General features: G+C 41.9%; 1 protein-coding gene across 1 annotated transcript; it reads right to left on the reverse strand.

Annotated features, from left to right (window-relative positions):
• Positions 1 to 4: 4 nt before the first annotated feature.
• Positions 5 to 21,561, reverse strand: LOC102208201 (calcium-binding mitochondrial carrier protein Aralar1). Its single transcript, XM_005723471.2, has 18 exons — positions 21,379 to 21,561; positions 20,832 to 20,885; positions 18,088 to 18,230; positions 17,504 to 17,619; positions 16,673 to 16,812; positions 13,655 to 13,801; positions 13,327 to 13,465; positions 12,344 to 12,437; positions 10,240 to 10,324; positions 8,934 to 9,015; positions 7,493 to 7,651; positions 6,455 to 6,507; positions 6,134 to 6,214; positions 2,878 to 3,018; positions 1,644 to 1,782; positions 1,298 to 1,456; positions 550 to 640; positions 5 to 463 (listed from the first exon to the last, which is right to left on the reverse strand). Exons 1-18 carry the CDS (start codon positions 21,388 to 21,390, stop codon positions 256 to 258), a joined length of 2,043 nt encoding a protein of 680 aa, XP_005723528.1. The 5' UTR covers positions 21,391 to 21,561; the 3' UTR covers positions 5 to 255.
• Positions 21,562 to 21,971: the final 410 nt, after the last annotated feature.

Genomic DNA, 21,971 nt, shown 5'->3' on the forward strand with positions numbered 1-21,971 from the left:
CTCTTAAATGTAAGTCAAACATGCACACCAGAAAAGCGCAGTGACAATCCTTTGTAATGCCATAATGTCCTTCTGTGGAGAAGTACAAGATGTACAAAAAAATTGTGCAAGCTATGCAAAGAAAATGCAATTAAAGCCATACCCATGCAGCATTTATAGTAAGACAACCACTTCTATGCATTGAATCGAAATGTGGTTAAGTAAAGGAGGAAATGAGGGCTGAAAGTGCATGCAGCCCTCACGAGAAGTGACTGTTTATGAGGCTTGAGGCTCCGCTTTGGACGTCGCTGATGTGATTGTCACCTCTCCGGAAGGCTTAAACTTGGGCAGGTGCAGGCCAAATTTTCTCTCCACGCCAGCAAATGTTGAGGCAGCCAGACGGTAACCACCCAGGTGGTCTGGAGTCACAGAGGGAAGGTCCTTGATTGTAGGTTTGTGAGTGGGCTCAGATCCAGCAGGACGACTGAGAAGAAAGATTAGGAGATGCTGAGCCTCGTGATGCACTAATGAGTGGCTCGCTCTTGTTTGAGACGCGATTAATGTACTTACTGTCCTCCGAAGTCAACATACAACCATCTCTGTAACAGTTCATAGGTCACCAGTGTTACGCCAAACTGCGGTGACGATCTAAAGACGCGAGCTAGAGGGAGAAATTTAAAAAATGACAGTTACAGAGAAATAGCATTACTCTGGTGAGCATCATGTGAGTGTGAGTTTCATTTATAGAAATCAAAGGCCTTCTATGGTTGTTAGGGCTAAACGGCAACCCTGAGGGTCGGTAATTAATGGAAACGTGAAACTGCAGTTTCTTCAGTTCCTCTGGAGGCCACTACAGTTGAGCCCCACAAACCCTTTTATTAATGCTTAAAGCTTGCATTTGTCATTACGACTGACAGATCTGCTGCGCTTCACCTCAGCTAATTTGAGTCACTGGATCCCTCGATCGCATTTGTGGTGTTGCTGTATGCTCGTACAGCCCATCCAAGAGGTTTCTGCTCAGTTTAGGCAAGTGAAATTCCAGTAGCTTATTTCTATGTCTCACTAATTAGAAGATATCCATGACTGTTTGATGTACCTCAGCTGTGGATGGATAAACTTTGCTAACCAAGTTTGCTATCATCAGTTATGTCACTGTCCGAACACATATATAAATACGAATAAGATGGTAGACAAAAGGCTAAGGCATCAAAACTTACACTGGGCTATCTCTATCTTCATATACAGTCTATTTGTTCAGTTCAGGTGAAATATGAGGTGTGTATATATATATATATATGTGTGTGTGTGTGTGTTTTACCTCCTGCGCCCTTCCAAAACGCTCTAAAACCTTCCTCCTTGAGGATCTTCCTAAAGCAGTCGATGACTCCGTTATACGTCGTTTGGCCTGCTCGGGCTGCCACCTGGAGCCTGGTCTTGATGACATCAGCAGGGGTCACCAAAGAAGCTGCTGGTACACCTTGTTTAAATAAAACAACAAAAAAAACAACCACATCATAAAGCACTCTCGCTATGCTATGCACAAACTGGGAGGAAACCTAAATGCATTTTTTTGTGCAGACAACATGACAGATCCCTTTACAAAACGACTCAACATGCCGCTGTTTCAATGTCCAGATTCTCTGAGCTTTCCAGATGTTCGTTACCTGCGATAGCTCCAGCAGTGAGCAGCTGCAGAGCCCCCAGCCTTCCATCGTCATCTGCCAGCTTCCCCTTGGTGTGGGCATAAACGGGGAAGTAGATGGCGGAGAAGGGAATGTCACGCAGGAAGCAAGCTTTGGCTCCCTAACAGGAAAAAAAGGAAGATCTTAAAAATCAAAGCAACATAACAGGGCTGATGAATGAGCAAAGACAGCAGTGGAGCAGGTTTGTCTTTGGGATTAAATGGTCTGGGATCTGATTTATTTTAACCTACGGGGGGCTTTAGTGTTGATGATGGAGCCAAAGAGCCCCAGGCACTGGACCTCCAGAGAAAAATCCATCACACCACAGACCTCAGTGTGCTGGCTTCTTTTACCAAGAGGAAGTCCGCTTTTTCTCCCCCCTCCTTCCCTTTTCTTTTTTCAAACAAGCCACACACTGTCTGCCGCTCATTAAAATATGGAGTATGAACACATGACTCCAGCTGTAAGTAAAGCCGCAAGGATTTGGAAAGGAGCAGTAGCAAAGCGTAATCCCTCAGTAATTTGCTGTCGGTTGTTGGCTGCGGTTCCGTTTGCATGTTTAACACTGTTTTGGAAAATTGCAAACAGTCAGCAGAGCAATGTTTGATCTTCAAATTTCTGTTTCTCCATCTCCATTATGTCTATGTACACATACAAGATGTTTGTTCAAAAACAGTAGTGTTTCATCTATGTATTGTTACAGGAAATTAAATAAGAGCAGGTTATAATTCACACCAAAATCCCTAAATTTAAGAGGGAAATATTGTGCCTTTTACTCTTGATACAGAGGGTTAGAAATTAAGACGAATATTAGGATAGATATGATTTTGCATCGAGAACCTTTAGGTGTTAAATTACTGTATTGCCACTTTCATTGCTCAAGTTATATTAACTGACAGACCCAATGTAAATTATAGTTAAAAAAATCAAACAAAGGTTTAAAATTACAAGCAGAAAATATTAAAGATGTCAGTCTCCACCTTCTTATTTAGAGGGATGTTGGTTGTGAATTTAATGTATCCAACAATTCATTAAATCAAGAAAAATCAGTGGAAAAATTTTTAGATGAGAAACTTACAAGTGACAACACCATGGCAAACAAAAATAAACTCATGTTGTTGGCTGCTTGTGTCTCGGGATCATCGGAGTACCTTTCACTGCCCTTGTATGACAGTTAAAGGAGGTTGATGCTGCAGACGTCATGGCGCTGACCTACCTTGTAGAGGCCAAAGAAGCCCAGGTCCCTCACAACAGTCAGGGCACTGACCCTTGGGCCAGTAGTGATCTCTCCAGCCACCTGCAGACGGATCTTAACAATCTCCAGAGGATTGGTGAAAATCACCTGGGAGCCTCCAGCCTGCAACGGGAAAAAAAATAAAAATAAACAAACAGCTGACTTGTGGCTTAAGAATGCAAGGATCAGGGTCTCTAAGTGGATTTTCAGTGGTGTGTGAGGCTGCACAAGTGAGGGGTGAATTCTGGGTGAAATGGTAATGATGTGTAAGCATTTCTTCCCCACAGGGATTCTAAAATCATCTCGGTAAACCTCTTGCACAAAGAATACTTTTTTTTTCCTCCTCCTAAATCTGATGTGATATTGTCAGAGCGTGGCCTTGACAGGAGGAGGAAAAAGCAAGCATTGATAGAAGAACAACCGGGGTCACAATAGAGCAGGAGAAGTCTCGGCTCATGGTTGGGAGGCTCTGACCCTGGCACCAGCCCTCTGCCCCCTCGCCTCCCCCGAGGCACCTCCTGTGGCAGGGTGAGTGGCCCAGCCTGGCCTCGGCCCGCACACTTCCCCAATTCACCCCTATTCCCAGGGGAGAGCGCTGAATCACCCAGACAGCTCAGAGTCCAGGAAAGCGATGCCCTAAAGGCACGGCACCCTCTGACTCAGGCACATTTATCACCCGCCCCACATCTAATCAGGCCTCAGGATGCCTGCTGGTGACATTCAGGGCAGGGGTCTTATCTGTAAACATCCGAGCAAAGGTCTAAAAAAAGCTCAGGCATATTTAGTCATCTTCAGAGTGGACGGGGAATATCCGCTTCTCTGAAGATTGATTCACTCGTCTGCTCCCTTTTATCTCCTTCAGTTCTGTCTGGTGGAAGCAATTATTTAACAAATTATCAGATTAAGCAGACTTCAAACTCTCATGAAGCAACACGAGAATATGGGGAAAGTCATAAAATACATTTCTATCAGGGTCCACAGATGGAATAACTTCTTCGCAGCAAGCATTGTAGTGGACACCATCCTCACCCTGTGCAAAGACCTGCACGGTGACTACGCCTCAGGTTCGTACCGCGTTGTCAAACTCAATCACAATGAGCTAGACCCCGCTTCATCCAGGGCCCTCCAGGGCCTCTTCCTTCAATTGCACCCTGACAGGGGTCACGACCCCGCAGACCTCAGCTCCTCTGAGTCCAACCTGCGGCCTCTGCTCCACAGCGCTCCTGCTTTATTTCAGCACAGCCGGCACAGAGGCATCTTTAATCCGATGATGCAATGACAAATTGCTACACAGAAAAAGGAATCACACCTGACCGCAGTCGCCATTTCAGACGATTCACAATCATAGTTTCTGTTTTGGGAAACTTCCGATGTGCTGACATTAGACGCTGAATTATAGCAACCTCTCTCACTTAATAACAGTCACCATGGCAACAATAAACACACTGGCAAATGAAGTCAGATTCAATTTAAAGCAATGAAATGAAATAAAACCACGATGTCTCCCTGTGTTTACAAATCCAAAACGGACACCTCACAAAGATCCAAACGCAGGTGAAAGACTTGTCTTTCAAAAACTTTAAACAAGCCGGGGCACCTTCTCCTCTAAATGGTGTGGTTACAACCAGAAACATACGCACAAAACATTACAACAAAACAGGAGTGTCATTTTTCTTCTGTGGGACTGTAAAAGTGCATCAAGCACTCTGCTTAGGTGCAAAGACAGGGTGACTGTAGTCTACTCTTTTCATTACTCCACATCACCACATTAAAGAGGGAAACACTTCTTTCTGTACTATGTATTTATAATGTTCTCACCTGCAAAAACTACTTACTCATCATGCAATAATATCTTACTTTTATGATTGTGGCATATGTATGTCTGTTCCTCTTAGACACATTGATCAGTCTGGATGAAACTCACTGTACAACCTGCCTAGGGTACCAGGATTATCAACATGTTTATAGCTTTTGGGAATAATTATATCCTAATAATTTGTATAGATTATGCACAGTAGCTGATCTATGATAAGTGTGCATTGTTTGTAAATACATTTTGCTCAATTTGTAGTGCAGTGGCACTTTGGGGCCACTGGAAAGTGCTGTCATCCATATTTGTTAATAAGTGTTCATCAAACAGTGTCTGATTGATTACCTCGTCTTAAACGTATGTGTATATTATCATTTGTTTTGTGTTTCTGATGAATGGATGGACTATATACACTCATGTAGTGAAGATAAAAAGAATAGCAGTAAGTGAAACATAACATACGTGTATGTTTAAATACATGATTGAAGTGAACAAGTGCTGCAGGCCTCGTTAGTAACAATAAAGATATATACTTTTTTGTACTTTTAACTGACCTCTCTGGATGGTGATGCAGGATGTGGACTTGTAGAATGTTTTGATACTCTTATTTTAATTAGCTTTACACAAGTATTTTATTTTGAAAGACATTTGTGTTTTCCTACCTGACAGCTATGGATGGTCATGATTTACAAATATTTAAATGGTCATTAAGCTAAAAACTGAACTAGAATGGCAAAAGCCTGGCACAGCAAGGCAGTACATGAAGAATACTGAAAGCAATATGCGCCTGAAATGCTCATCCTTACTACCGACAGGTAAGATTAATATTGTGGTAGTCCTAGATTTCATTCAGCTGCCTCCACATTCAGTCTCTCTGACATGCCGACCTCAACTTGCAACAAATAAGAGATCTGGTTCCCGTGTTACTATGCAGAGCAGAACCAGCTCCCCCATCTTGGGCTTCCCAGCTGCAGCTGGTGGAGCTGGATCCATCCACTGGAGATATTTTAGAGACTTACTGGAGATGCAGCTAAATGACACTGAGGGCAGACATGATGGAGGGATGTTTAAAAAAAACAAAAAAACAACGTACTTACATATAACACCTTTAAGTAAAGTTGAATACCTCATCCGCACGGCATATAATGATCATTTCATGCACGTTAAATACATTTCTCACCCTTCACATATGTTAAAACAAAAATTAAAACACTAAAAGAGCAGTATCAGTTTAGCTTTGCATCTGAAATACTTACACATTTCATTTCTGTACTTACTTATGAACCCAAGACTACAAAACGCACATAATCACTGCACTATTTTTTTTTTACTCATGCATACATCGCTTATCTTTAAGGTGTCCCTTCACTCGGTTTTGAGTTCATCTACAGAGTGAATTTGAATGATGATCGCCTCAGTAATGCTTACACATCCACCAGCCAGAATCTCTGCAGGAAGAGGGATGGTATCATCCTGGTTGGTGAACTTGTCTCTGACAAAATCGTTCACCTGAAGAAAAGAAGAAAAAATAAAGGAAAGGAGACACAAAGAAGAAGAAGAAGAAGAAGAAAAAGTCAGATGAGACACAATCGCAGTCTTGATGGCAGGGCATTAATGTTAACTTGTGGTTGCAGTCGCATCTTGATTGCAAAGTGTGTCTCTTCTTCTTTGCATGTTTTTTTTCCATTCACAATGAATCGTTCAGAACAACTTTTTGAGCACTCTAAGCTACGCAGTGGAATGACTTGCCGTGAGTTTGATAGCTTTCTCCGGGGCAACGCCAATGAGCTGCGGGAGGAGACCTGCAAAATATTATTCATAGATACCATTAGAATACCTGACAGAGAGAGAGAGAGAAAGAGAGACAGTCTGGCTGGAAATGAATGCACTTTTTTTTTTTGTATCTTTGCTGAATGAATACATCCACTGACAGCTAGAACAATATAAGCTGCGGGGTTCTTGTGCGTGTAAAACAAACCCATAAATATTTACAGATGGTGCCTGATACAGCTGATGCACCAGCATACAAAGGTCCCACTGAAATTGAACAAAAGTCCCCAAAAATATGACACGGCTGCTCCATATGGGATCAGCATCGCGGAGACTTGATCCTGCTGTTAGCGGGGAACAGAGAGAGCTGTGTGGTCACGTACAAGATCGAGGGGGGAGGCTGGGTGCTACAGTGGCGATAACTGCCATACTGTTTCACCGTCTGTCCTTCATCAGGCCAGATAAACTTCTGAAGGAGCTGCTGAGTGACTGCTGCTGGTGTGCAGCCAGAAAACAGCCGAGCGTGTCTGTCTCTGAGTCAATCACCCTCTTATCATGTGCAAGAGATGAGGAAGGAGGGCAGGGGGACGCAGATCAGAGCAACAAAGCGCTGCAGCGGTAGAGGCAGCAGTAGATGGCAGTCTTGACTTCCCTCATATGAAAGAAGTGTTGTATATCACAAGCCTTCAGCACCATTATCACCACTCAGGCAGAGGCAGATCAGACACCGCTGCTGCTGTTGCTACATGAATACTGCTGGTCATTCTCCTCGGGCAACTCTCCCAGGTACTGAGATAATGAAAACGTGACCCCTGGGTGTTGCTTTATTCACTGCTGAACAGGGAGGGCAAAGGTTTCTGGTATCAATTAGCGAACCATGCTCCCGATATTAGCGCGCTGGCGAATGTTGATGCTTTCCCATCAGATGGTTTGTTTTGCACGACACCCACATGTTGGCTTGCACAGAGATTTCAGGTCTTTTCATTTACTGAAAAAAATAAATCTGTAAATGATTACCTCTGTAAAAGCCGAAGAAGCCCTCGTAACGGAGCACTTTCTTTGCGCAGTCGAAGCTGTTCTTGTACATCAGCTCTCCTACAAAGGAGCCGGTGGAGCGCTGGTTCTGCATGCGCGTCTTCACCAGGTCAATAGGGTACACAGCCGTAGCGCCGGCAGCTACAAACATTAAAAATAAATAAATAAATAAATAAAAAAAACACACAATGAACTAGTTTTTGGGGGGGGGAGGTTCTACTATTTTGGAAAGATTTTTTTTGAGCATCTAAACAATTCAGAAAGCAAATTCAAATTTTACTTGTGGCAAATGTGACAAAAAGAGCTGCAGTTTGTTTTCTGATTTGTGCAACTGGCAGACAAGAAAACCCAAAATGACAAAGAAACCCCCCCCTTTTTTCAGTCTAGACAAGCTAGTAAATGTTTGATCTTTGTGCTTCTAACAATGAATTACTATTACTTTTTAATTTATTTTTAACTCAATAACCTGTTGATATTGGACAGCCCTTGGGAAGCCCTCTAGTGCATACAAGCCATCACTTTATTTATCTAGAGTCCTACACAACTGAGATGTACAGCAATAATTCTGCAGCTACATTTGGGGATGGTTTACCACTTCAAAGAAATCATCATAAAGCTTAGAGTAGGAAGTCCTGCAAAGTGGACGACTGGGTGAAAAATACAAGATGAAATCAAGTTTAATGAGAAGGATTTGTGGAAAAGTAAGGAGAGAAGAGTGTTGAAGCTTTTATGTTCTCTGTTATTTCAAAAGAATGCACCTTCGAGCCTTTATTGTTATTGTAAATAACTGTTAAAAATCGCGGTTTGGCGGGTGTGAACTTTCTCAACTCCTGAAGGGAAGCTTGCCAGAAAAAGTTTGAGCAACACTGCACTAAACTGTTGTTATCAGTTACACTCGCCATGTCTTGTTTGGCATCAAGGCCTGCTGTAATGATGATTCCCAAACGTGCAAACAGAGAAAGCAGCACAGTGAGTGAGAAACAGCTCATTCCTGGTGGTTTCTCTGTATGCCTCATGACTTACAGTATATCTCTCTCTGACCTGGCCTGAATTGGCTTCTGCTGAATGATGACTGAAAACTCTTTGCGTATTTAAGGAGAACAAGTGCACACACACACATACAAAGGCCATGTTCCTATCTGAGGGGCAGTTATGTCAGAAGTTCCTTGTATCAGTTCCCCCCAGCGTAATTAGAGAGGGAGATTCCAGGGAGTGCGGTTCCGGAAGATTTGTGTCATTCCAAAGCTTCGACTCCAACGACAGCCTGGAGCCACGGTGGCACGGCAGCACAATGCCGGAGCCTCACATCACAGCCCTTCTCCCTGCAGGACAATGGTCGGCCCCGGGGCCTCGGCGCGGCAGCCAGCCGGCTAAGGTTACCGCTCGGGCGGGCCGGGGGCTCCGCCGCAGACATGTCACTCACCTCCAGCGATTGAGCCCAGAGAAAACCTGTAGGCAGACTCCGCAGCCTGGAGCCAGATGGGCCGAGACGTTTCGTGAGCGTGCTGTATAGGAGAAAAAGACACCAGCGGTCAAATGAATCTGGAGAAAGACAGGAGGGGGGATCAGACACTAAACATGAATCGGCTGGCTATTAAACTATAGCGAACCAGATACATTGTGGAAAGAAAAATGCTATAGAGTACTCAACGGCGGAGGAAGGCGATGGAATGCAGACATGTCACATAATGTCTGATTCATCATCAGCCTGTATTAAATGTCACAGACAGACTAGCTCTGGATACAGTAAATGACTGTGTGAACCTGCGGCTGAGTTTTCCACGCATGCGACATGTGGGAGGCTAAAAGCTAAAAAGGTCTTCTTTTATTTTTATAACAAAGCATAATTTCTCCCTTATCCACTTGATCTCAGGATTGGTGTTTGATGTTGAAAGCAAATGCCTTTGTTTACACTGGGAACTGATTAGCCTCACAACCCTTTTCCATGTCCAGATAAGAATCTACATGAATATTACACAGTCCGAGCGAGACATCGTCAAATGTGTGTGCAAGTCGATGTATTTAGCAACTTCTCCTGCCACCAGATGAGCGGGGAGTGGAGAAGATCTTTTTTTTTCCCCCTCTTCCCAGATGCTTCCACCAGAGTTGCATGCTAACAAGATCGAGGTCTTGATCAAAGGGTTTAAACAATTAGCCTACTTCCACAGAAGGGCAAGGCTGAGAATTGCAGCATCCCCCCCAAAGGAATCAAATTCCAGACCTCTGAGCACGAGTCCCAGGAGTGGCCTGAAAGCTCTGACCACAGCCTGATATAGAGCCGTGTTATCCGGTGGAGGCAGGAACTATTTTGTTCTCCCACATCCACCTTGACTCCCACTCCCCTCCTGCCATTAGCAGACTTTGCTAAAGGCTCCTAAAACTTCTCAAGCCCCACACTGATAAAAGCCTCTTATTAGCGTCTCAGATGTGTGATTGCAGCTGATGTGTATGTACAGCCATACTGAATAAAATAGGCAGTGCCTTTCATGGAGAGGCGCAACGCAACAATCCATTCCTCCTCTTTGACTATAATTGGAGTACTTTTATCTGGGAGTTAAAGAAATGCACTTCACAAGGGAAGAAAAACATGGGCACTCTGCTAATTCAGCGACTGAACAGTCTTCCTTTTTCTCGCTCCTTTCTGAGAAGGAAGCAGGGCGAAGAAGTGGGAAAGGCTTTGATGAAAGGCAGGAGGATGTGAGGTGTATTAGAGGAGTCACTCAGGCTACCTGTCTGTGGCTCTCTGCTAGGTGGTATGGCATGTCTCCTTCCTCCAGCGGGGCAACTCTCTCGATATCTGCGTGGTTCAGCCGCCTTGAGGGGGAAAGAGAAAGGGATTTAGTCCAGGAAAAAGCAGAAAGCTGTGCATCTACTTTGAGCGGCAGCCAGTGATGTAAGATTTTCCACAGACCTTTTACTGCCATATAACTTAAAGTTCCTGCTACTTGAGCTTATACACACAACAGACAAACAAAGCTGGAAGGGGCCCAATGAGTAAATGAAAGTGTTTTGTTACTAAATGCTGGAGATCCAAGTATCCCCCGCTGGTCTGATGCATCATAAAGACTGCATTCATGTTTTATGTGTGTCTTGTTAATCAGCCACTGGAGCAACCATTGTTAAACAGAATGAGCAATAACTTTATCTTTACGACCAATAAACAGATGTTTATAACATATTCATTCCATTCGTGTCGGCTTAGAATAAAAACAGGAGCTTGTGTAAATGTAAATTTGAGGGAATAGCAGGAGAAGCTACCTGGGCGACTGCATTAATGACAGTGGAAAAGAACATTTCTGCACTTCTTTGGACTCCACCTCGAGTTTGGTTCGTTCCATTTCATGTATTCCTCACATATATGCAGGTCGGACTTTGGCAATTTAGGAAAGCATTAGTCTGCTAGAAATCCAAACTACATTTAAAAAAATTACACAGTCAAAAACCACCCAAGTTAATCCAGGAGCTGGAATAATTATTTCCCCATTTATACACATAAACACAACAGAAAAAAAAAAAAAATATTAAGGAAGTTTGTCCAAGTTTCTTTTTGTGCCCTTTTAATGAGAACATATTCATAATTTAGTTACAAATTTATGTACAAGAGCACTTTTTCAGCTTGTCCAACATGAACAGGTACAAATAAAAGAAACATTGTATATTACAGTACAAATATTCACTATTAGACATCTGTTTATTAGCATGTGTACTACTTTTTCAGTAAATCTATATGAATAATTATAAAACACTTATTAATGCTTCATATACAAGAAAACATTCTTCAATTTGTAGGTCATTAACTAAAGGTTTTCCATCAATATCCTCCTCGTGTTTTTCTTTATAATGTATGTTTTACTCAGGAGTCGGGACGGTCATTCTTCTTTAATAACACTTATTAAATACAGTCAAATGCAGTGGTTGCTGTTATAATAACGTCCCCCCACAGACCCGAGAACCAGGTCATTGCACTGTAATGTGTTCAGTATGGAATTGGACCAGGTTACCATTTACTCTTTCCCATTAGATTCACTTCACCATTTATCAGTTATGGTTAGTAAACTGTCTCAACTGCTTATCTATAAATATAAGCTTTTAATTTCAAACACTCCTTCCATTATGTTTAGCTAACTAGTTTAGTTTTTTTCTTAATATGCTCATGTTTGCTCAATAAATTCACTCTAATTACACCTTTAGTCAAGAATTTCCTAGTTTTTAAATCTAAATTTTCGATAGGTCTTTCCTTTGATTATCTATTATGCAGTGAGCGGACAACACTTTTAGTGGGGTGTACAACTTTTTTCCCTACATACTTGTTTATTTACCGATTTTTATCATTTACGCAATCCTGTTTTTATTTAAAAATAACTTTTCTGCACAAACCTATGGAAGCTTCCATACAAACCTGTCCAGGTCAATCAGTTCTTTAATTAACTGTATTTTCTTGCTTTTTTTGTAGTTGTTGTTTTTTTTAAATGAGTTGAGCCTTTAGTTACTGTGAAAGTACTACTAGCGCTATTATTTGAGCATCACTGGTGTAACGTAATACAACTAAACTAGGGTTCATATTGTTTTTAATAAATCTATATTAAGTGAACTTATAAAGCAGTTGAGTTATTGAGAGGTAATCTCTTAATGGCCTGCTAATTGGAAAATGTTTGAAATACAGATTTCACATAAGCATGGAAATAAGCTAATGGTAAATACAAGCACCTTATTATAAACTGTTGTCCAGTAAAGTCTTGTTACTCTTTAGTGTAAACGTGTTGTAGCCTGAAATATGTTCACTGACCAATAAACCAACTCCACAGGTGACAACAGAATAACTGGAGATCTTACCCAGAGTGAGAGTGGAGACCAACGAGCTGATACAGGATGTCAATTTCCATCGGAGTGATTTGACCAAACTTATTTGCAGCATGAACAAACTCCTCTACAATTTAACAAAGACAGGAGACGATGCAGTCACACAAACTGGATTTCAAAGCTTCGCTGTGTCAAACATCAGACATGAGGCCGAGAGGATAAAAACATTAGTTATTTTCTACTGGAGGTTTGTGTTATATAGTATTTGCAAATAATGTTCCTTGTATTTTTTTCTTTATGTGGCTCTTTGTTGCAGAAAATTTTTTAAAACCATTAAAACCAGTCCTGTGTGTGCTTTACTTCTTCCTCGACTACCACTAACTGAACCACTCTCAGCAGCACCCTGCACGGCTCTGCTATATGGGATTTATATTCACTTCTTTACTGCTGCCTGCTGAGAAACTCCATTGCCATCAGGTGGTCGTTCTAAAAGGAAACCTAATGGTAGTTGTTGAGAGAGGGGAAAGAGTTTGTTATTCACTTCCTCCACACCTTTAGTTACAAGTATGCTCGAGGCGTACAATGATATACTTTTCGGTGAAGGACAGCAGACATGCGAGTGCTCGCTTTAAACTTAATGATATTTGACATGCTCGGCAACAAATAACAATAATTATTTGCAAATACTGTTTGCTCAAAGTCTTTTCTACAAGGCGAAATACCAATGAAGAGGAAGCAGAAGTCTAAAGTTTGCATCTGAATGGGAAACACAACTGGGAACAGATGTGACTGACAGAACGACTATCAGTTACTCAGGTATACATGTGTGGGGAGGGGAGGGGATGATCTGATTACCAGATTGAAAATGTTCATTTACCTTAGTAATTTAGTGCTACAGTAAATGTTTCCTGAGTGTTCACTCACACCACTCTGTCAAGAAAGTTAAAATATGATCGAACATCTCACATCACATTTACGATGCAGACGTGATTATTTCGGGAGACGCTCGGCAGTACCTTTGGTGACGAGAGTGTCTTTGTGCGTGCCCGCCACCGTGCTGTAAATCTTGCGGATCAGCTCCATGTTGTTGAGGAGAGCATTGAAGGCATTGAAGTAGGAGAAGCTCACCATGTGGGAGGTGCTCCCTCCCGCAGCCTACAGCAAGACCAAAAGCCTGTCAGACCTACTGGTAAGGAGGGACTACGGATGGATCTTATTATGTTCCTTCAAATCTTCCTTAACCAGCTAAATGACAGCAGCTCAGTAAGACATAAATCACTAACACAGATGCTAACTGTGAATTCTTGTGTCACTGTTTAAAAAAGGAAAATGTAATAACTCAACTGAAACCAGATTCTCCTCGACAAACGGAGTCAGCATGTGGTGCCTGATGGTGGCCATGATGTCACTGAAGTCCAAGGCAGTGATGGTGCCGCTTTTGCTCTTGTCTTTTTGTGCAAATGCCTGGCGGGCGTGCTCAAGCTGCAGCTCCTGTAGCACACACAGACACACAAGGTTAAGATGCTAAAAAGGTAAAAAAAAAAAAAAGCAGAGTGCGTTCCCAGAACCTTGGAAGAAGAAAGTACAATAATATCAGTGTTAAACAGATGTGAAAGTCATGAGATGTGACCGTGTTAGACAGATTTTTTTTTTTGTTAATAGCAGTCGTTTCTCCAGAGACTAATGAAAACCACGTCCCGGGTAGTCTGATCCCGCATTCGAGCTGAGCGGCTGCCGAGGCGGCTGGCAGGTGTGTCCGCAACAAGATGATTCAATATGACAACCGTGCAATCAGAAGGGGATGCAGGGGAGGCTGACCCCGGGTCAGTGTCTGCTGTCAAAGCTCATCGCGTATAACCAGAGGACTGTGGAGGAACTCCAACACCGAGGTGCTTCTTCATCCTCATATTCTTGCTCTGATAACCTAATCAGTGGATTTATTCTCACAATGTTTGCTGATTAGAATGCTCAAAACTGGTCATGATACTCATTACACAGACATGTACTTTTTTTAGACTTACAAATACTCTGCAAACTCACTGAAGTTTCACATTCCTGTGAAAGAGCCCTAACTTTCAATAACAATCGGATCTACTTGCATCAATTTCAAGTAACGCTTAGAAGAAATGTGATGTGCTCGGACATGACAGAAAACAAGACAATAAAAATGATACATATAGATGAAATTCCGCACGCAGAGGAGTGTTTGGTGTAGCGGTGGGAAGCTCCAGTCAAGTATGATAAACCACAAAGCGCTCTGAGAGATCCCACACTGAAGTGGAGACAGAGTGCAGCCTGCATAACTCTTGGACCACCCAGCTTCTGCCTCAGACCACAGCCCTCGACTCTGAACCAGGTCGCTGCACTAGCCCCGCTCCCGCTTTTTCTTTTTGACAACACACACACACACCGGGCAATAATCAATCAAGAAAAATAGCAATTTTTGGGCATTTTTTGACAGTTTAACAGTGAAGCGAAGTTAGGAAGGAGAGAGAAAGCAAGGGAGGACACATAGCAAAGGGCTGCAGACTGGATTGAAACCTGGGCCACTGCATGTCAGCTGTAACTGTATGGGCACCTGCTCAACAAATGGGCTAAACTGGTGCCAAACTTTAACTGTCTTAATGGCACAACAGGCTCCCTCAAACCCCCAGAACTGCTGATTACACTCCCCTCCCTTTTAGTCATGCCAACTATATGCATGGCATATAGTTCCAATTTGACCCCAAGTGGGATGAAATCCCCACAGGAGAAACGACTTCATGTTTTCTGATGCTATTGAAGCACTTTTGGCTGCTTTTCTGTACAAACTGTTTACTTTAAATACAGAAGATACTAAATTAACCTCCTAAGACCCGAACTCTTCCACGACATGCATTTTTAATTTCTCTTTGATATTTGGTCACATTGGGGCCTCATGAATGTAAAAACAAAGAATTACCAGATATTTTTTTTAACCTTATTTTTGTTTTTAAGAAAAATAAGAGCCACATATGAGGATATTCGTTTAAAGTTTTGATAGAACAGCAGCAGTTTAATGTCCTCGTAAGTGGGTATCAGGCCCATGTAGAGCAAAATTGAGTATTTTGGTCTAAATAACCCAAAATGTGATGTCCACATATGTGGACGACAGGTCCTAGGAGGTTAATCAGATTTAGATGAGAAAGTTGGATTATGTTCATTAAGTATTATCTTTAAAGACTTTTGCACTTATTTAGAGGGGACATGTTCTTAAATTAAAAAAAAAAAGTCATATGAAAAGAGCGTGAGATGTATATTTTACACTTTTTGGAATAGTGACGTTGTTGTGTGTTTTTTAAAAACCTTTTGATAGATACTACTTTTTAGACTAAGCAAAAGAAAAGTGGCCGCCATGTTTGACAGGGAATGCAGTTTTCCATAATATATATTGTATATATGTCTACAGAGGTCACAGGTCATCATTAGTTTTCAACTTTGTTTCAGTCCACCATTCCATATTTATAATATTATTGTTATAATATTAATAATATTATTTGTTTCCATAACAAAATACTGGCAATACTGGTTTCCATCCATTCATCCAAAGTTGACTAAGCATCAACTGCTTAGTCAACTTTGAGTCACATGGGGGCTGAAGCCTATCCTAGACGATATCTCATGTGATCCTGGGAGAAATCGCGCGCTTGCACTTTCACATCTACAGCCAATAAACAATTCGCCTAACGTGCATGTTTTTGGACTGGAGGTCAAAGCCAGATTACCCAGAGAGAACCCACACAGTCACAGGGAGAACGTGCAAAGCCAGGCAGCAGGTTCAAACCCCAAACCTTCTTGGTGTGAGATGAGAAACTACCACCCACTGCTCCACCATACTGCTTAACTTTTGGCAGGAATTTAACCAATCTGCTTGTCGGTAATATTCTGCCAAAAATAAAGTTTGTGAAAATTAAAAATTGATCTAACAAATCTCGTCATTACAAAGACAGAACTGTGAACGTCAGACATGTAATGAAAGCTGCAGAAGAACACCAACAGAGTTAGAGCCAATTTAAATGACAGAAGGTAGTATTAAGGCAGCCTAAAAAGAAGGACCAGTCTACCAACTGAGATATGAAATGAACCACCCCACCGCCCCACCCCTCCGAGCAAGATGGCAGTAGAGGAGATACAAATTTCACAAGCCTAGATGCAGCTTCTGTTATCTGGCTTCTGTAGACGTAACATACACAGCACAGATTAAACAAATGAACTTATTTCCAAAATGTAAAATCATTCCTTTAATTTTAAAAATGGACCGATGCTCATCTGTGAAATTTAGCTCATTCCTTTAACACGCTGCACATCACTTTTGACATGAAGCTCCAAGATAAAAATACATACCTGCAAAAATTGGGTGAACTCTGTGTAGCTGAGGTTCTTGTTCCTTTCATGGCCAAAGTGTAGCCTGATGAACTCACAGTCCCAGTTAAAGGGAATGTGGTGATGGACTGTAGTCTGGCTGAAGATGTCACGTACATTCTCTGGAAGAGAGAGGCCCGAGTGAGCAGTAACAAAAGACAGAAGGAAAAACCTGCAAGATGAAGCTGTAATGTCCATCTCGCGTGCTCATTCCCTTTGCAGAGAACCCAGTTAAAGGAGATGAAAGAGTCAGTTTGGATGGCGAATCTGAAGAGGCTGTTACATTTTGAGGGTCATGAGTCCTTCCAGGAAATTTTCTGTATAAGCTCTACTCTCAATTCCAGCTGCCTTTATGGAGGCCTATTGCACAGAAAGAGCACGACAGCAGCTTCTTTGTAAGACTCTCTCGGTTTATGACGGACTGGATTCATGTCGAATGGAGCTGGGTATAATGTGATGTTTCACACAGCTCATTGCAGCACTGCCCAGAGACGAGACCTTAAAAAGGTCTCACTGCTAGCATATTTAATACTCTAAAGAGGAAGCCCCCAAAAGCTCCGATACTCCCATATTTATTGACTATACATGCTTACACACAAAAAAAGAACTTCTACAGTGTTTAATCATCCCCACCCCAGTAGTTTCTTAGTGTTTTTCATCATTATGTCATCAATGTTTTCTTTCAACAAGAAGCACTTTAAATTCCTTTTAATTATCTACATCAGGTCTACATCTTAAGTCAGACGTAGGTATAATATCCAGTTTAAATTATCCTCTGTGCTGAAACACTGACATTAACTACCATGCACATACCAAATGAGATGTTCCCTGTACCAGTCTTGTCAAACAGCTGAAAGGCAACTATGAACAGGGCATCGGGGGCACATAGAACTGCCTCAAAGGCCAGAAACTCCTGGAAAGAGATCAGTCTGTTTGGAGAAGAAAGAAAAAAATGAATGATGAAACATATATGGATCTTCAATATCAGTGTCCAGGACACGGACTGACGTTGAGGACAAGGCACAAAAAGCATTAAAGGTATACGTTTTATAGCCAAGCTTCAGTTTTCATTCTTAGCAACAACACAAACTAGCCAATGAAATAATGTTACTAACACTGGTTATACATAGATATATATACACGCATATATATCTATCTATCTATCTATCTATCTATCTATCTATCTATCTATCTATCTATCTATCTATCTATCTATCTATCTATCTATCTATCTATCCATCCTTTATTTATCAGTGAAGAAAAGAAAACGTTTGACAGGTTGTTGATGTAGTAAAATAAATATCTGTTTATAGCAAAAAACAAAAACAAAAGATAAAAGATCTAAGCATAACAAACTCTTCATGGCAACCTTCATCGCACGACTTGTTCTTACTCACCCATCCTTGGTGGTGTCAGCCACTCCGGCTATCAGCTCCACAGTTTTGGGATTGTGTTGAGGCTGTGTATGCAGACCCAGGTAATGCTGCACAAAGTCCTTGGGGGTCATGTAATGCTCTCCATCCTGCACCACGTTGGCATACTGCAAAGAAGAAACAGACAAGCTATAAACAAGACTCAGTGTGGATCCATATGTGCATTTAATCGGAGAACCAGTAAGGCTGAAATTTTACTGTGTGCATAAAAAGAGGAAGATGTGGACATATCCCTTGTCTCTGTAACAATACGATGCATCCCGCTTCCTGTAACAGCATAAAGGAATCTAAGTTTATCGGCCCTATAGAGCATTTTAAGCATATATATAAAGCTTTGCCATAATGACAGGCAGCATTGAAAAAGCATCTCTGAGCTTTGTCATCTCTTGACTTCATTCTAACCATGAATCTCATTCTCGTACAAAAGACATGTTGCTACACACATAACAGACAATGATGCATGCCGTGCCACTGAAATTGCAAAGAAAAAAAAAGAAAAAGAAAAAAAGAAGTGTTATTGTGTGAGAGGAACACTGTATTACAATGATTTACCCCTTACTCATTCAGAGCAACGCTGCTGACAGCCCCTCTCTTTTTCAGGAACACCCTGTTCCCACTCACACACTTGCACACATTCAAACCTGGAAGCTGCAGTACAATCTGCTGGCCGCTGAGCAGCTCCAGTGGCCTCCGTGTGAGAGGTTCAAGGCCTTTCTCAGGGGCTCCTCAGGGATGGGAAAATGTTTGTTTCACTCATCTCACCAGTGAGGGACTTGAACAGGCCCGCTTATCCAAAGTCTTAAGTTAGCAGGATACATTTTTCTATGATGTTCTATGTTGTTTTATCCTGTACAGTGGTGTGAAACGTGCTGTGCCACAGTATACTATGTAGAGATTTATTTGAGCGTGAACATCTATGGATGCTATGTGTTTTGGGGGTATATGGTGTTACAGGGCTAAACACAAGTCTAATGAGGACGGTTGCTTTGGTATTCCGGTCTCGAGGTAATACTACTGGGCAGCCAACGTAAGAGGCCTTGCTTGTTGGAAGTAATAAAGATATGTCCCACTGTGGGTACTCCGTGAGACCTCAGCTGTTAAAAAGATACCCCTTTCCTATCTGTTGTTCTTCAGTTTTGCAGTCAGAGACAAATTAGCTCAACAAAACGTTATGTTTAAAGTCCCCACAAATACCAACTCAGACAAAAGTAGCCTACAAGGCTTCTAGTATCTCCTTACATGCCCCAGTATGGCATAACCATCCTTTTAAACCTAGTCAGCTGAATAGGGCATGTTCAGCCTGGAGAGCAAAAGATACGGCAACTCTGACAGTTTGCATCCTTCCAAATTTACATTATTTTTTCATTACCTTTAAATTAGACACACTTAATGTCCAAGTTTGGGCAGCAGTTTGTTAACAGAGTTTTGGGAAGAAGCAATATCCCTTATTCGTAGGTGTTCCAACACCACATGGTAGTTTGATTTAGTACAAGGTGATGCATAGCCTGTATTACTCCAAAACCAAAGTGAACCTCATCTTTCCATCAGTATCCTCTCCATGCAACAGTGCCTCTCACCAACTTTCTCCAGAGAAACGACAACTCGGACGCTCCATAGAAATTCCAGAGCTTCCACCTGACATGCAGATTGAAACTCTAGGAATGATGACTGCCAAGAACCTATAGCGGCAAAGATTGAAAAATTGTCCAACATTTTAAAAATAAAAAAAATTAAGTGGTGTAAATCCTTGCTGTTTCATGATATGCAATTCTAACCTCCAAATCTACTTGCAGTTAATAAAATGCATATAACAGAGCCTTGTGTTGCAAATGTGTTTTACTCCACTCTGCTGACGCAAAGCATGCAATACAGTGCCGTGCTGAACGTGAGATCTGGGTCACGCTCTAAGACATAAGGTCATTTTTAGAGCCCGGGTTGGTTTTCAAGTTGGAGCAGAGATAGCTCTGGGAACACAAGCACCACATGAACTGGCAACAGAAAGGCCACACTCATGGGCCCGAGCCAAGCTCAGACAGAGAGAGTACGACATGAACCCAGCTGAGAGTGTGGGAGGAGACCCCCACGCCAAGTGTTTTCAGGACAATTCAACGCAGTCTGCTGAATTAATCTTTTTAAGTGAAAATATTAATTCCGAGCAATTTATTGCCACATTTCTCCATCACATGATTGTGTATCTATTCACCCGCGCAGTAGGCCTCAAGTAGTTCTTAATCAAATTATACAGGCAGTCAGAATGAGCTTCCACTAATTAACTCTTCCACCTGAATATGCAACACAAATTACACAGCCCTGTTCTAGCAGAGTGAAGAGATGTTCAGGGACCATAAGGTGACTTAAGAAGTTGACACTCCAAACAAGACCTGTTGGGGGTAAACAAACTAACACCCTAATGCTGGGAATTGGTTGTCTCGGAAAAACGAAGAGGAATTCTTTAAGTTTTAAAGATAAAAAAATAAAATAAAAAGCACACACACTCTGCACATGCAGAAAGTTAAAGCCAAGGACGAATCTCTGTAGTAGCTGATCCATAATTAGTCAGAGTATTTATGTGACCTTTACAGAGCTACGTGTCCCTGTGGACGCCACACAAACTACTCACTCACTGCACCAGTAGGCTTTTTAATGTATTTGTTTGATTTCATATGAGTTATTATTAGAAACAGTTTTAATCCTGGAGCAAGCCTTACCTTCAGAAAAACAGTCTTCAAGTCTTGGGGGTCTGCCCTTTTGGTTGCTTGCACCTGTAACACACAAGTTGGAATTTGTTATGAAAAGCAGTTGAAAAACTGACCATACCACGTTGATGCCTGTAGTTTTTGGAGCTCCAGCAGGCAACTCTACCATCAATAAAGCTGAAGTTCAGTCTGTCACATTTCCCCCCCTTTTTACGCATCGATCGCAGGCTACTAACAGCAGCAGCCTGGCACTGCATATGGAAGTAGCCGTGCTGCGATCCTTTCAGACAGCAAAATCCCATCAAATCTCCCAGAATCAGAAAAAAGCAGCAGAGAAAAAGAAATTACAGCTGTCTCTGCGAGGCCGGGAGAGATGCGCCTGTGTAAAGATGCAGAGCTAAATAAAAGGGGGGGGAGGACACCGCTGCGTTTCAGACTGAGGATTTGAACCCAAGCGTCCGCGCAGACGAGCCGTCCTCGGCATCCGACAGCGCAAAGCTCGCGGCCGTTTTATTGCCTTTAAAAATTATTATCTGATAAGAAATATTGACGGAGTCACCTTGACCGCCATGCTGGATGTGACGTCAGCCGCAGTGGACTAGCGCAGGCGCTGGGCATCGGGATGACAGCGGAGGTCCGAGACAGGGCACTATTTTTAGCCAGATTGTTGTCCTTGCTGTGAACAAGGCGCAGCTGAGATGGACGCTCCGGACAGAGACACTTGGTCAGCAGATGTGTTACAGCATTTCCGGTCTGCACGGGGTCAAGTGAGGACACGCTGTACTGTGTGGTAGCCCTGCTCATAACAAACAGCAGGACAGAGAGGTGTAAAGAAAAAATGTGGATAAAGTCTCTAAACCGGGAGAGAATATCTTAATTTAAAAAAAATACGTTATTTTTTTTAATTATTGGAAGAAATCATATCGTGAAATGAAAAATGCCCAAAAGAATTTTCCACAGTTCATATTCTAATAATAGTCTACTCGGTTTAGGATAATATAAAATAAAGAGAGAGAATCATTTTGGCGAAAGTGATCATATATGCTTAAAACCTCCACGTAAAAATACAGTTTCAGACATCAACTATCATATTTGTGTGTAGCCATGGTAAAATAAATAAAAAATAAATAAAAATTACACCCCACGTCAATT

The sequence above is a fragment of the Pundamilia nyererei genome, unplaced genomic scaffold, assembly GCF_000239375.1.
Source record: "Pundamilia nyererei isolate P.nyererei 1_Seehausen unplaced genomic scaffold, PunNye1.0 scaffold00009, whole genome shotgun sequence".
Lineage (NCBI taxonomy): Eukaryota > Metazoa > Chordata > Actinopteri > Cichliformes > Cichlidae > Pundamilia > Pundamilia nyererei.